The sequence below is a fragment of the Myxocyprinus asiaticus genome, chromosome 44 (genome assembly GCF_019703515.2).
Source record: "Myxocyprinus asiaticus isolate MX2 ecotype Aquarium Trade chromosome 44, UBuf_Myxa_2, whole genome shotgun sequence".
NCBI lineage: Eukaryota > Metazoa > Chordata > Actinopteri > Cypriniformes > Catostomidae > Myxocyprinus > Myxocyprinus asiaticus.
This window is the reverse complement of record NC_059387.1, coordinates 22,106,272-22,121,353: the sequence shown is the minus strand read 5'-3', so window position 1 is coordinate 22,121,353 and position 15,082 is coordinate 22,106,272. Positions and strand designations below refer to the sequence as shown.

General features: G+C 36.8%; 1 protein-coding gene across 3 annotated transcripts in view; it reads left to right on the top strand.

Annotated features, from left to right (window-relative positions):
• The window catches only part of LOC127434762 (vascular endothelial growth factor receptor 1-like), a 46,830-nt gene that overhangs the window by 28,815 nt on the left and 2,933 nt on the right, over positions 1–15,082 (top strand). For all 3 annotated transcript variants that reach the window (XM_051687713.1, XM_051687714.1, XM_051687715.1), the window contains exons 15-29: positions 1,242–1,373; positions 5,772–5,878; positions 6,086–6,218; positions 6,324–6,431; positions 6,563–6,676; positions 7,363–7,451; positions 8,387–8,519; positions 9,515–9,612; positions 9,699–9,821; positions 9,938–10,049; positions 11,355–11,454; positions 13,643–13,748; positions 14,076–14,155; positions 14,242–14,311; positions 14,934–15,025. In XM_051687713.1, the coding sequence (XP_051543673.1) occupies positions 1,242–1,373; positions 5,772–5,878; positions 6,086–6,218; positions 6,324–6,431; positions 6,563–6,676; positions 7,363–7,451; positions 8,387–8,519; positions 9,515–9,612; positions 9,699–9,821; positions 9,938–10,049; positions 11,355–11,454; positions 13,643–13,748; positions 14,076–14,155; positions 14,242–14,311; positions 14,934–15,025 (1,597 nt within the window). The remainder of the gene's footprint in view (positions 1–1,241; positions 1,374–5,771; positions 5,879–6,085; positions 6,219–6,323; positions 6,432–6,562; positions 6,677–7,362; positions 7,452–8,386; positions 8,520–9,514; positions 9,613–9,698; positions 9,822–9,937; positions 10,050–11,354; positions 11,455–13,642; positions 13,749–14,075; positions 14,156–14,241; positions 14,312–14,933; positions 15,026–15,082) is intronic.

Here is a 15,082-nt window from a genome sequence, read left to right as displayed (position 1 = left end):
GATGTTTATCTGTTACCCATTTGGCGAAGTTGTTTACCTGCTGTAATGCTTGGATATGTTTTCTGGTAAGATTGTTGAAGCTTATATTGTTTGTCATGCTTTTATGAATCGAACATTACTAATGTATTAACCGATTGCAATGTATCTATGTTGTCCGGTGAAGTTACTGTGACATGTTTAATATGCATGACTTCTTAAATTGACTTCTTGTACATTCCAGATGTATATTGCATATTTAAGCATATTTTACATTTAATAAAGTATATTTTATCCCCATCATTATTGAATCCTCGTTTTATGTTTTTAGTTTAAGGTGTTATTGTGTGCATTGCATAGACATGCTATTGTAATAATTGAGGCTGGACAAAATAGTATAAAAACAATAGTCTTCTATTGAACTCGTATCAGCCATATCACAAGTTTAACCTCTTAAATTGAAAATTGTAGTACAATTCAAACATCAGTAGTAGATAAAACACTTGAATAATCATATTAAGATTCACTGGTGGTGAGGAGAGTCCTCTGTTCTCTATTTAAAAGTGGTTTGAGTGTAGTGTCAGAAAAGCGATTCAAGTGTAAAATTCATTCAAATATGTAAATAAGAGTGTAGTTTGTCTTCATCAAAGCAAGTAATATTTCAGTTTCAAAGGTTTAATAGTATTACATAATATCAACATGAAAATAGCACTTATGACTCCGGCTCCAGTCATGATAGTACACAGGCATTGTCCAGGTAAGCTTAAATCATGAGATTCATCCACCAGAAGAGCAGTGCCAGAACACGACTGACGTAATGTATTCTTCCGCAAATTGCTTGCAATTTTAAGTTTCAACCACAGATGTCGCTTGAGAGCACAAAGTTACGTAGTGCAGCTTTAAGTTTTTGTGATGTGTACATGTATAATAAAGTGATACATAATGAAAGTACTTAAATTTGGTCGATGCTCCGTCCGATACTGACCCTGGAAAGTGCTCCAGTAGCAAACTGTATAGTTACCTCCTCACACGACTTTTGTTCGTGAGCATCTTTTCAGCACATTTTTTCTAAGGTGTAATCAAATTTTTTTTTTTTTTTTTTTTTTTTACTTATTCGTTGTTTGAAAACACTGTTGAAACATAAATATACTTAAACTGCATGTAAAAAGATAACAAAATTATTTCTGAGCAGAATAATATGCAAGAGCAGGAACAACTGTCCTGTTTATGAATTAAATATATATGTTTTCGTTTTTTATCGACAGGAATTATGCTATTCCCAGAGGAAGGTACTCTTCATATTGACCGAATTACATCTGAAGATGAGGGATTTTACACCTGCAAGGCCACTAATGAGAGGGGATCTGTGGAAAGCTCCGCCCACATTTGGGTTCGCAGTAAGCAACCTTAAAGGAACAGTTCACCCAAAAATGAAAATTCTCTCATCATTTACTCACCCTCATGCCATCCCAGATGTGTATGACTTTCTTCAGCAGAACACAAACAAATGGTGACCAAAACTTTGAAGATCCAAAAAGCACATAAAGGTAGCATGAAAGTAATCTATAAGACTCCAGTGGTTAAATCCATGTCTTTAGAAGTGATATAATAGGAGTGGGTGAGCAACAGATCAATATTTAAGTCCTTTTTTTTATCTTAAATCTCCACTTTCACTTCCACATTCTTCTTTTTTTTTTTTTTTTTTTTTTTTTTTTTTTTTTTTGATGATTTGCATTCTTTATTCATATTGCCACCTACTGGTTGGGACTGGTCAAAGGTGGAGATTTTATAGTAAAATAAAAAATAAAAAAAGGACTTCAATAGTTTCTCACCCACACCTATCATATCAATTCTGAAGCCATGGATTAAACCACTGGAATCGTATGAATTACTTTTATGCTTACTTTTATAATTGTATGTGTTCTGCAGAAGAAAGATAGTCATATACATCTGTGATAGCATGAGGGTGAGTAAATGATGAGATTTTTGGGTGAACTATTGCTTTAACAGTAATGAGGATAAATTAAAAATATACAGGTGCATCTCAATAAATTAGAATGTTGTGGAAAAGTTCATTTATTTCAGTAATTCAACTCAAATTGTGAAACTCGTGTATTAAATAAATTCAATGCACACAGACTGAAGTAGTTTAAGTCTTTGGTTCTTTTAATTGTCATGATTTTGGCTCACATTTAACAAAAACCCACCAATACACTATCTCAAAAAATTTGAATATGGTGACATGCCAATCAGCTAATCAACTCAAAACACCTGCAAAGGTTTCCTGAGCCTTCAAAATGGTCTCTCAGTTTGGTTCACTAGGCTAAACAATCATGGGGAAGACTGCTGATCTGACAGTTGTCCAGAAGACAATCATTGACACCCTTCACAAGGAGCCACAAACATTCATTGCCAAAGAAGCTGGCTGTTCACAGAGTGCTGTATCCAAGCATGTTAACAGAAAGTTGAGTGGAAGGAAAAAGTGTGGAAGAAAAAGATGCACAACCAACCGAGAGAACCGCAGCCTTATGATTGTCAAGCAAAATCGATTCAAGAATTTGGGTGAACTTCACAAGGAATGGACTGAGGCTGGGGTCAAGGCATCAAGAGCCACCACACACAGACATGTCAAGGAATTTGGCTACAGTTGTCATATTCCTCTTGTCAAGCCACTCCTGATCCACAGACAACGTCAGAGGCCTCTTACCTGGGCTAAGGAGAAGAAGAACTGGACTGTTGCCCAGTGGTCCAAAGTCCTCTTTTCAGATGAGAGCAAGTTTTGTATTTCATTTGGAAACCAAGGTCCTAGAGTCTGGAGGAAGGGCGGAAAAGCTCATAGCCCAAGTTGCTTGAAGTCCAGTGTTAAGTTTCCACAGTCTGTGATGATTTGGGGTGCAATGTCATCTGCTGGTGTTGGTCCATTGTGTTTTTTGAAAACCAAAGTCACTGCACCCGTTTACCAAGAAATGTTGGAGCACTTCAGGCTTCCTTCTGCTGACCAGCTTTTTAAAGATGCTGATTTCATTTTCCAGCAGGATTTGGCACCTGCCCACACTGTCAAAAGCACCAAAAGTTGGTTAAATGACCATGGTGTTGGTGTGCTTGACTGGCCAGCAAACTCACCAGACCTGAACCCCATAGAGAATCTGTGGGGTATTGTCAAGAGGAAAATGAGAAACAAGAGACCAAAAAATGCAGATGAGCTGAAGGCCACTGTCAAAGAAACCTGGGCTTCCATACCACCTCAGCAGTGCCACAAACTGATCACCTCCATGCCACGCCGAATTGAGGCAGTAATTAAAGCAAAAGGAGCCCTTACCAAGTATTGAGTACATATACAGTAAATGAACATACTTTCCAGAAGGCCAACAATTCACTAAAAATGTTTTTTTTTTATTGGTCTTATGATGTATTCTAATCTGTTGAGATAGTGAATTGGTGGGTTTTTGTTAAATGTGAGCCAAAATCATCACAATTAAAAGAACCAAAGACTTAACTACATCAGTCTGTGTGCATTGAATTTATTTAATACACGAGTTTCACAATTTGAGTTGAATTACTGAAATAAATGAACTTTTCCACGACATTCTAATTTATTGAGATGCACCTGTATATTTCTAACATTAATGTTTTTCTTTCATATCACACTTTTTAGTGAGAGTTAAATTTTATTTGGAAAAACTGTCTGTCTTAATTGGTTATTCACCTCCCAGTTAAAAATAAAAATTCTCAAGCAGCATCTTTGGTATTCTGTTGATTACATAGAAAATTATTTGAATTGTCCCTCAGTTTTTAAAAAAAAGCAAAAAACAAATATGCATTTACAGTAATGGAAAATTACTTAATAGTGCTTTAGGTATATTTCACCTGGAATATTTATTTATATTAATTTGTCAGTTGTTGAAATAGCTCTCTGTGCCCCTCTCTATTCTTTTCTCACCCTACCTCTTTTTCTCTTTCTCCGTCATTCTCTCTGATCGGATGCTTCTAAACTCAGTGTTGAGAGGAGACGTTCATGCTGTTTTGTTCCGATAGGTCAGGAAGGAAACTGTCTCCCTTTTTCATTTCCCACAGATGGCCTCTAGTTTTCAACCCTTAAATGTTTAGCTATTTCTATGCATTAACAAAGGGGAGGAGACAGAGTGTGTGTGAAAAAAGATTAATTAAGCCATATTTACACTGCCAATGTGGCGCAGGGACTGCAAATGGAAATCAGGGACTGCAGATGGAAATTAGCAAGTAGCTAAATCTGGTGCAAAGCATCTCTTCTCTTGTGAGATTAATGTTTTTTGTGCATGGTCCCTGACAAATAAATGAATAAAATTAAATTTAAATTAAAATTAAACAGGCATTTATATGCATTTACACAGACTGTTTAATGCTGCTCAGAGCAGGCATTTACACAGTGTAACAAGGTTCATTGTTGTGTGGGAAGGAGGAAGCTGGGACCAGCTTGAACAATACATGTAGACTTTAACGTTCAACTTAAACACAACATAAAACTTCGCTTTTCAGCAGACCACTGACACACAAACACAGCTCCGCATGTCTCTCTCCCTGGCGTCCCGGCTCCTCTTTATCTCTCTCTCCCTCTGATTAGGGCAACTCAGCGCCAGGCCTGCACCCTCACGGCCCGGCCACGCCCTCCACCTGTCAAACACAGAAATTACAATTGAATACATAATATGAGATTAATGTTTTAAAAATATAATTTTGAATTCAGAAATATGAAATGAATGAAAATATGAAATGATCTCTTAAATATGAAACTAAATTATGAAATAAAAGCTCTATCATGACAAAAACAAAGTTTAAGGCTGCTCTGAGCTGGGTTAGAGCAGGCTTAATTTAGACTGGCTTTTATGCTGCATTGCGTCTTTACACAGAATTTTAAGCAGGCACAGAGCAGGATTAACTCGGCTGTGTAAAGACGCCTTTAGTATGTGTTTGACTAGTTTGACCATATGCTCCTTACAGACATGGTGTGTGACTCTTAGATGGAGACAACAATATAGGCTGTGTCTCGTTTGGAAGGCTGCGTCCTCCGGAGGTCGCATTTGTCGGCCGCATACATCATCAAGGCTGTCTCCTTTCAGAAAAGCGAGTAGGACACTCCGAATGCAGCCTTCGAATGCGACCTTCTTTCACGGGAATTCGGAGGTTGCATGAGGTGTATCCTTCGTGGGCACTCACAACCCACACTACTTTGCTTCAACGGAAATGTCTAAAAAAAAAAAAAAAATGACGACAATTTGCCCGTAAATAAGACATTCAAACGCAAGGAATGTTAATTCCCAAGCTGAAGTACCTCAGTAGATGGGTGCAGAGTATATAATATGTATAATTATATTAATATATAATTCAAATAAAGTATTAGACTAAAAGTACACCTGTAAAATCTATTTTCTTTTCTCTTTACATCATTATAACTCTCCTAAAATGTACCTCATACATTCCCTTCCAAAGGGACTTTGTTCACTTCTCACTCGAAGCGCTCGTGCTTGTTAAAGAGTGGCGTGCTGTCATAGCAACCATGTTACGTTCCGTTTCCGTTTGTCCTACGAAGACCATCTCCTTTAAACGAGGCTTGTTTAAAGGAGGACACTCGGTATACTGCAGCCTTCAAAGGACACGTCCTACCTAGCACGCAGCCTTCGAAACGAGACACAGCCATAGACTAGAGGCCTTAACAGCTAAATTTAGAGCAACCTAAACAACCTTTTTATGCTGACATGTTCTCTCTTTAAATATGTATATTCTGTAAGTATGGATGACAACACTTGTGTATTCTATAGGTTCATCTGAATCCCTTTCTCTGGAGATCCCAGCTCTGGCATGTACTTGTGTGGTGGCCACTCTCTTCTGGTTGCTTCTCACTCTGCTGATTCGTAAACTTAAACAGGTTAGAGCCAATCTAAACGTCCCTTCCAAAATATATACACCAATAAAAACTTCTCTATTTGATTTGGAAGAATGATTGATGTGGTAATGATGCTTCAACGTACCGTCCCACTCATTTTACAATAGTTTTGTGTTTATGAGAAATTTGAAGCTATTTTTAAAAATATAGACCTAGAGATCTTTAACCCTTTGTGTGTGTCCTTCTCAGCCAAACATTCAAGGCAGAGCAGAGTACATGCCAATCATCCTGCACCCAGGGGTGGAGCCTCTGGTTGAGCACTGCAATAGGTTACAGTATGACCCCGCCCAATGGGAGTTTCCTCGAGACCACCTTAAACTGGGTAAATTGTTGTATGTATTTTTGTTAGTTTGTGTGCTTTTTAAGTTAATTTCGTATTGGTGCTGCTGTGCTGTATACTGATATTGGACTTGTTGTCCCATTACAGAAAAGCCCCTGGGGCGAGGGGCATTTGGGCGAGTGATGCAGGCTTCAGCTTTCGGCATTCGCAATTCAGCCAGCTGCACCACCACAGTGGCAGTCAAAATGCTTAAAGGTATATTCTAAAACCTGTTAAATAAATTAGCTTGCTGAAAAATACAAGTATTAGCCTATGAAAGTTATTTAGTGAGTATACATCACTCTGGTGAAAGATCACACTCTTATGTGTTATGTCTGTCCCTGCAGATGGCGCTACACCCAGTGAACACAAGGCTCTGATGATGGAACTCAAGATCCTCAATCATATTGGTCATCACCTAAATGTGGTCAATCTTCTCGGTGCATGCACCAAACCAGGAGGTGTGTGCATGTTACCATCGTTCTGTTACATTACACTCTGAAAACCTCAATGTTTGGGTATTTATGTGCCAGTTGTAAATATCAGAATGAGCTTTATTGCCAAGTATGCTTACACATACAAGGAATTTGTCTTGGTGACAGGAGCTTCCAGTGCACAAACAATACAGCAATAAGACAGAGATAATATAAAAAAAAAAACAAAAAAACAAATAGAATAAAAATAAATGTGAATAGAAAATAAAGTATATATAGAAATACACAATAGGACAATATATATATATATATATATATATATATATATATATATATATATATATATATATATATATATGTGTGTGTGTGTGTGTGTGTGTGTGTATGTACAATATACAAATACAAATCTGTTATATACAGAAGCAAGGGAATGTAATGGCAGAAGAGGTATGGTATGTTGGATAAATATAAATAGACTAAGCTGTGTATTGCACATTAATTATTGCTCAATGGGGCAATTTTAACTTAAATATCTAGTTAAAACAAAGTCTTTTGCCAGAATTAATCTATAAGAAAATATGTAAGTAAATGTTACTAAACTGAATTACTCACAGTTCAGAGAGGGACGTACTATTCTAATAGTACAATATTCTATTAAGGCTATTTTTCTATATGTATTTATGTATTATACTTTGTCTGCTGTCTAATTTTAGGGCCTCTCTTGGTCATAGTGGAATACTGCAAGTTCGGCAACCTGTCTGCATACCTTAAGAGCAAACGAGATGTTTTCCTATTAAATAAGGTTAGTTTGTCTGTCTGTCTGTCTATCTGGTATAATTTTCCTAAATACACAGTGAATTCTTTGGACAAAACAAATATTACTTAATGCAACACTGAGCCTAAAAACAGCAGAAAGTATTGTTTGTTAGTTTTGAATGCAATTGTGATTTTGCTGGTGTAATAAATGATTTTCCTATGCAGACCAGACATGCATTATAAATAAGAAATGTTTTGTTTTCTCCTAATAATGTTTTCTCCTAATATGTTGTATAAAATATTGGTCAGAAGGGTGACAGTCATGACATGAAAGCAAATAACATTTGAGTAATTAATCATATTTTAAAATGTGTGGGATCATTTTGGCCCTAAACATAAAAGTTATAAAAGTTACACAAAAAAACAAACAAATGTACTGTATGTACGTATCTATCTATCGTCAATCCTGTCTAATGTCTAAAATATATTTTTACAGAATGGCTGTAAAAAGAGATTTACTGAGTGTCACATTGTGTTAAGCTTAAACTTGTGGTTTGTGTTATTGTGACCTAAATGTGTCCGCTGTCAAATGTATGCCCTTCTTTCGTTTCCTTGTGAAATGAACAGACCAGTGTTTACCAAGACAACAATGTCTTACTTCCCTCTGTTTGACCTTATCTCTAAAGCTACTTACCTCATTGGGGGGCCTCTTCAGAAGCTTAACAATCAACAGTGTGTTGTGGCATTTTTTGTAACGTTTTTGTTTTTAAACACTCTGTCACATGTACTGTATATTAACATTTGAAGATGATGATGAAATAGTATGCAGTCATTGCAGTCCTTGTATTTGACTCATGATGATATGTGGATAATTCGCTAGATGTGTTTTCAATTTTCACCCAACTTCAGTAAAAGCTGGTTATTTCTCACACTGTATTGATATGGATGGCTGCTTATTTCTCATGTCCATTGTATCTGAAGCAGATGAATAGAGAAGAGGAGGGAAGAATAAAGGAGGGATGTAAGGGACGACTGCCCAGCGTGTCCAGCAGCCAGAGCAGCGCCATTTCAGGGTTTAGTGAGGAGAGAGGAGAGAGCTCAGACGAGGACAGTGGTAAGATACCATCACATAGGCCTACATGTTATACTTAGGGTGCTTTCACACTTGGTTTGATTGCTTGGACCAAACCCGAGTTTGTTTCCTTCCCCTTCCCCTGCTGGTCTCTGTTTTTTTTGGTCCGAACCGCAGTCCGATTTTGCATCAACATGAGTACATGCAGCAGCTGTCTACCACTGTAACTAGGCAACAACTCAAGAAGACATCAGCTTTGCTGTGTTATTAAAGTTTTCATCTCTTTGGATTTACCACCAAAACTTTACATGCACAAATGACAATTATGTTTGTCTCCCGCAGATGCATTGAATGTGCAATGATGTGATGAATATTAGCATTTGAGCTGTTCTCTGAAGGTGATTTATTTGGACACAAGCTGGTATGAGAAATTCATTAAACCATAGTAATTGAGATCGGGAGCCTGCAGAGACGCTAATCATACGTCATCAGTAGCGGTTCACTTCCGCGATTTGGTACAATTGCATTCATATTAGCGGCGAACCGCACTCCAGACCACCTTTTCAAGTGGACTCAGGTGCGGTTTGCGAGTGCGCACCTGAGTTTGGAAAACTGCATTCACTCCACCCAAACGAACCGAACTTTGACGTCATTTGAACTCGGGTACACATCAAAAATGCTAGTGTGAAAACACCCTTAAAGTTTGACTATGCAAATAATGAAACTTGATGAACAGGAGTCAGGATTGTAACTTTAATTCCACCAGTAATCTAAAAATGAAGAATAAACCATCAACACTGATGCAAAAAGACATAACATGTTGATATTAAAATTGCACATTTTTAGATCCGTTCTTTCAAGAGAGATTTATGTCTTACTCAAAGATTCAGAGTCAACATAGCTTTATCGGTATGTTTGTTAATATTTACAATATTGCCAAAGAATACAAAAAGTAACAAAGAGTACAGAAATGAACAATATACAAAAATAAGGTGAATAAACTTTTTTTGAACTTTTGAACACTTTGTCTGTTCAAGGTTCTCTTCCAGAACCAAACAGCCCTTTGCTCCTTGAAGACCTGATTTCCTACAGCTTTCAGGTGGCCAGAGGTATGGAGTTTCTCTTCTCTCGCAAGGTAAAGTAGCTTCCTCTTTATGTGGCTGTAACTTTGTAGCTGGTTTATGAGATTGATTTGTGGATTTGGTTGTGTCTTGTTTGCAGTGCATTCATCGTGATCTTGCTGCCAGAAACATCTTGCTGACCAATAATAATGTGGTCAAGATCTGTGATTTTGGCCTGGCCCGAGATGTCTTCAAAAATCCTGACTATGTGCGCAAGGGAGATGTAAGCGTAATTTATGCTTCCCTTAATAAACCCGGGTATGGTCAGCAGCATAATGAAAAATTATGAATCATAAAAGACCTTTTAATTAATGTGCCGTGTTGTATCTTGCCATATAGGCACGGTTACCACTGAAATGGATGGCCCCTGAATCAATCTTTGATAAAGTTTTCACCACTCAGAGTGACGTGTGGTCATATGGAGTTCTTCTCTGGGAGATCTTCTCACTTGGTAATGTCAGTACTCTTTCCATACATCAGCTACTTCAAGCATGTCACATGGCATGTTTCATTGTTTCATAACGTAAATCCAGCGTCGGGCAGTAATGGATTACATGTCATCTGGATTACAAAAAATTAAGTACTTGTAATCAGATTAAATTACATTGTAAAATACTCGTAATCTGACTACAGTTACTTTTTTATATATTACAAGATTACATATTAACAAGGCAATGGCAGTAAATTGTTAATAATTTATTGATCATCATAATCATTCTCTTTTTTCAGTCTTTACATTTTTCATTCTAAATCAGCACAACACTGATATACGTTCGGTAAGACTTCGAGTGTTTTCGGAAGAGAAAGGGAGGGTTGTCTGTATTGCACTCAGAATTGATACTCGCTACTAGCCAGCCAGGTGAAGAAGGAGCGGTCTGTCTCAGCATTAAACCACAGGATCTCTAGAGATAATTTCATTTTTTAGGAATGAAATTACACCAATGGTGTGCAGCTCACACATTGAACATAATTGCTTCAAAGGATCTAGTGGATGCCATCTCTAAGGGTCCTGCCTACAGGGTACACAATAGTTCAACTGCAAAATGTGCAGTTATTTTGCAAAATGTGCATAACCCATGAGATTCAAAACAAAGCCCATCGCACTACTGTTGCTGCTGATGCAGTTGAGTCCATTGTACGAAATCTGACATAAAACTTGACACAACTGTTCCTTTTGTGACTCGGTGGAACTCTGCTGTTTTAAAATATTCTGCTCTTTTTAGAATAGTTTTGCTGTTCAAAAGATAATATCTTGCACCTCAGCTTTGGAATATGTGATGGACTATCAGTAAGCACCTTTAAGTGTTAAAAGTGTTTCAGTGTTTTTAGATGAAAGCTTTGACCTAGCAAAGTCATTGCTGTTGCATTTTTATGGTCATTAATGTTCATAATGTTGCTATTGTTTTATGCACTTAAAATGAACTTGATGTCTCAGTGTTTTGAATTATAAACGTTTGGCCATGCACTGTCATTGCTGTTAGATTTAATGTTTATTTCATTCATGTAATGTTTAATGCACTTTTTAAAAATGTTATAAGGAGTTCTCTTTGTGAGGCTGTTTTTGTTATTAATAAAGAATGGAATATATTTTCCCAACAAAACAAAAAACAATACAGAAACAATAGAATGTGATGTTACACTCTAGCCTTTCTGTAAATGACCTGAGAACAGACCAGCATTTAATGGAACCTACCATACAGTTATACCCAACTGTATCCCAAATCTGAACGTTATATTTTTGGTTTGTGGTCAACAGGAGCATCTCCATACCCAGGACTGAGCATTGATGAGGAGTTTTGCCACAGACTGAAACAGGGAACACGGATGTGTCCTCCTGAGTACAGCACCCCTGAGATGTAAGTTGTCACACCTGAACAACCATCATTTAAAAGTGTTCATGGGGCATTTGTAGGGATGGGACGATATGGTTATCTCACGATTCGGTTCGATATACAATATGAGGTTTACAATTCAATATTTTCTCGATTCAGTATGATATGAACACTTAAATGACAAAGTATGGCAGAAAATTGTGTTTATTTTTTTAAATGTTTCCACAAAATGCACATTATAATTTCTCATCAAAATAAAGTTCTTTAATTCACAATATAAATCTTCAAAGTTTAACTAATAAGAGTTTCTTATATACCTTTCACTATAAGAAAAGCTCTCAAACAAATAAGCCTTCAAAAATAGTGTACTACATTCAGGCTGATCAGGTGCAAAACAAGCAATAGAACTGCACAGAACCTGTCCTGAAAAGTCTGTGAATGTGTACATTTATTTTTTTAATAATTTGTTTGTCTTGATTATTATAATGTCATTTTAACTTTTTTAACATATAAAATTCTACTTTCTATCAATGAATATTATTTCTTGAAAATGTATATATAATAATGATATGAGCTGTCAATGTTTGAAATAATGTGGACAAATTACAAGTTATAACATTAAGTTTACATTTACAATAAGTTTACACAAGCGCTAAATGGTACTGTCACTTTAAGAGTTTAACTCGCATCCCACAGACTTGCACAGGTGTTGCAGTTCATTTATTAACTAGAGAGAGAAGTCTCGGTTTTGTAGCGCATCCGTGCTATTTGTGATCAAAACTAATATTTATTTGTACTTTTTTAACTGCCTGTAAAGAACAGAAAGGATATTAAAAGTCACATTATTCAATGAAAGTGGAGTGCAGGATTTCATCTTCGGACACATATTACACGGAAGAAATGGTTCGTTTTAATCTTAAGCACTTTTCAACAAAACACTGCAATTTTCCAGGTATTCCAGTACTTAAATTACTAAGAGTTAAATTCATATTTTCCTCCCCTTTTTGGAATGCCCAATTCCCAATGCACTCTAAGTCCTCGTGGTGGCGCAATGACTAGCCTCAATCCGGGTGGCGGAGGACGAATCTCAGTTGCCTTCGTGTCTGAAACCGTCAAACTGCGCATATTATCACGTGGCTTGTCGAGCGCGTTACCGCGGAGACCCACGCTATTTTCTGCAGCATCCACGCACAACTCACCACGCAACCCACAGAGAGCGAACCACATTATAGCGACCAGGAGGAGGTTACCCCATGTGACTCTACCCTCCCTAGCAACTGGGCCAATTTGGTTGCTTAAGAGACCTGGCTGAAAGACACTTGGCACGCCCTGGATTCGAACTCGCAAACTCCAGGCATGGTAGTCAGCGTCTTTGCTTGCTGAGCTACCCAGGCCCCCAGTTCAAGCACTTTAAGGACCTTGTACGAACCCTGTAAACAGTGTCGGGGTGGATTTAGGCATGGGCGGCATCTTGCCATGGGTGATACAGGGTGCCCGCACAAACAAGTGGGCGCCCTGAAGTCCACCGGCCATCTCATCTCCATCCTAACCCTAGGAATTAGAATTATAGAATCATGTCTAGAATATAGCTAAATGCAACTTAATTTATATATATATATATATATATATATATATACACTACCAGTCAAAAGTTCTGAAACACTTGACTGAAATGTTTCTCATGATCTTAAAAATCTTTTGATCTGAAGGCGTATGTTTAAATGTTTGAAATTAGGTTTGTAGTCAAAAATATAATTGTGCCACCATATTAATTTAATTACAAAGCTACAATTTTATTAAAAAAAAACATTTACAATTTTTTTTTTAAATGGATGACTTGCACCGAATAATTAAGAAAAGCAGCCAATAATTGCCCAGCATATAGATGGGAACTTCAATACTGTTTAAAAAGTATCCCAGTGTGATACCTCAAGAAGTTGGTTGAGAAAATGTCAAGAGTACATGTCTGCAAAATCTAAGCAAAGTGTGACTACTCTGAAGATGCTAAAATATGACACAGTTTTGATTTATTTTGGATTAAAACTTAATTCCCGCATTTCCATTTCCATTATTCCATAGTTGTGATGAATTTACTATTATTCTAAAATGTAAAGAAAAAAATATATATATAAATAAAGAATAAGTGACCCTAAACTTTTGAACGGTAGTGTATATAAATTGCAGTACTGAGATTGTGGTATTTGTATGACAGTTACAGCATCATGATGGCATGCTGGGAGAATAACCCTGAGGACAGACCCTCTTTCACCACCCTAGTGGAAATACTGGGAGACCTTCTGCAGACATGTGTCCAACAGGTGGGTTTGCATCAGACTGTGTTGGCTTACATCTCTCCTTCAAATTGGGATATGCCATATACTTCTATTGTTTTTATATAAAGGTAATTCTAAATGCTAAAGAATAACTGTAACCCAAACCTAACAAAAATAAAATTAAAATAAACTAATAATGAAAAACAGTATTTACCTTATGATTTGATTTTCCAATTAAGGATGTCCCTGATTGTGATTTAGCTCACTTTTGGGGATAATTTTGTTCACGCAATTCTTTGTATCACCTGCACTTCTAAACTCGAGATTTTTTAGAATACTTTTTAATTTTTTTTTTAATTTTTTTTTAAATAGGATGGGAAGGAATATATTCCACTAAACACTTTTCTTGCAAGAAAAAGCAACAAAAGCAAGAAAACCCTTGGGACTTCAAGGTACACATATCTTCAAAATATTGACAGAACATGATCAATCAATGGGAAAATGGAGGGAATAATATTAATTTCCTTGTATATTACAGCTACCTCAACTCTGGGCAAATGAAAGCCATTAGCACTTTTGAGGAGGGCCTACACAAAGAAATCTATGATGTAAGTTTTTAAAGGCACTCTCATGCCATCCCAAATGTGTATGACTTTCTTCTGCAGAACACAAAGATTTTTTAGAAGAATTTTAGAGCTCTGTTTGTCCTCACAATGCAAGTGAAAGGGTACCAAAATTGTGAAGCTCCAAAATCTCACAAAGGTAGCATAAAAGTAATCTATACAGCTCCAGTGTCTTCAGAAGCGATATGATGGGTGTGGGTGAGAAACAGATCAATATTTAAATCCTTTTTTACTATCAATTTCCACTTTCACATTCTTCTTTGTGCATATCGCCACCTACTGGGCAGGGTGGAGAATTTATAGTAAAAAAAGGACTTATATATTGATCTGTTTCTCACCCACACCTATCATATAACTTCTGAAGATATGGATTTAACCACTGGAGTTGCATGGATTACTTTTATGATGCCTTTATGTGCTTTTAGAGCTTCAAATTTTTGGTACCCATTCACTTGCATTGTTGAGATTCTTCATTGTGTTTAGCAGAAGAAAGTCATACACATCTGGAATGGCATATGGGTGAGTAAATGATGAGAGAATTTTCATTTTTGGGTGAGCTGTTCCTTTAAATTACCTGGATAATAATGTCTTTGGTATTCTAATTTAGGACAACCAGTCTGACAGTGGAATGGTTCTTCCATCTGAAGAGTTATTTCAGGTGAAATGGATGGACAGTTTCAAAACCAGTGCCATCACCAAGTAAGTGTCATTGGATTGGCCTTTAAATTAAAATAAGAACTGCAAGCATTATGTTTT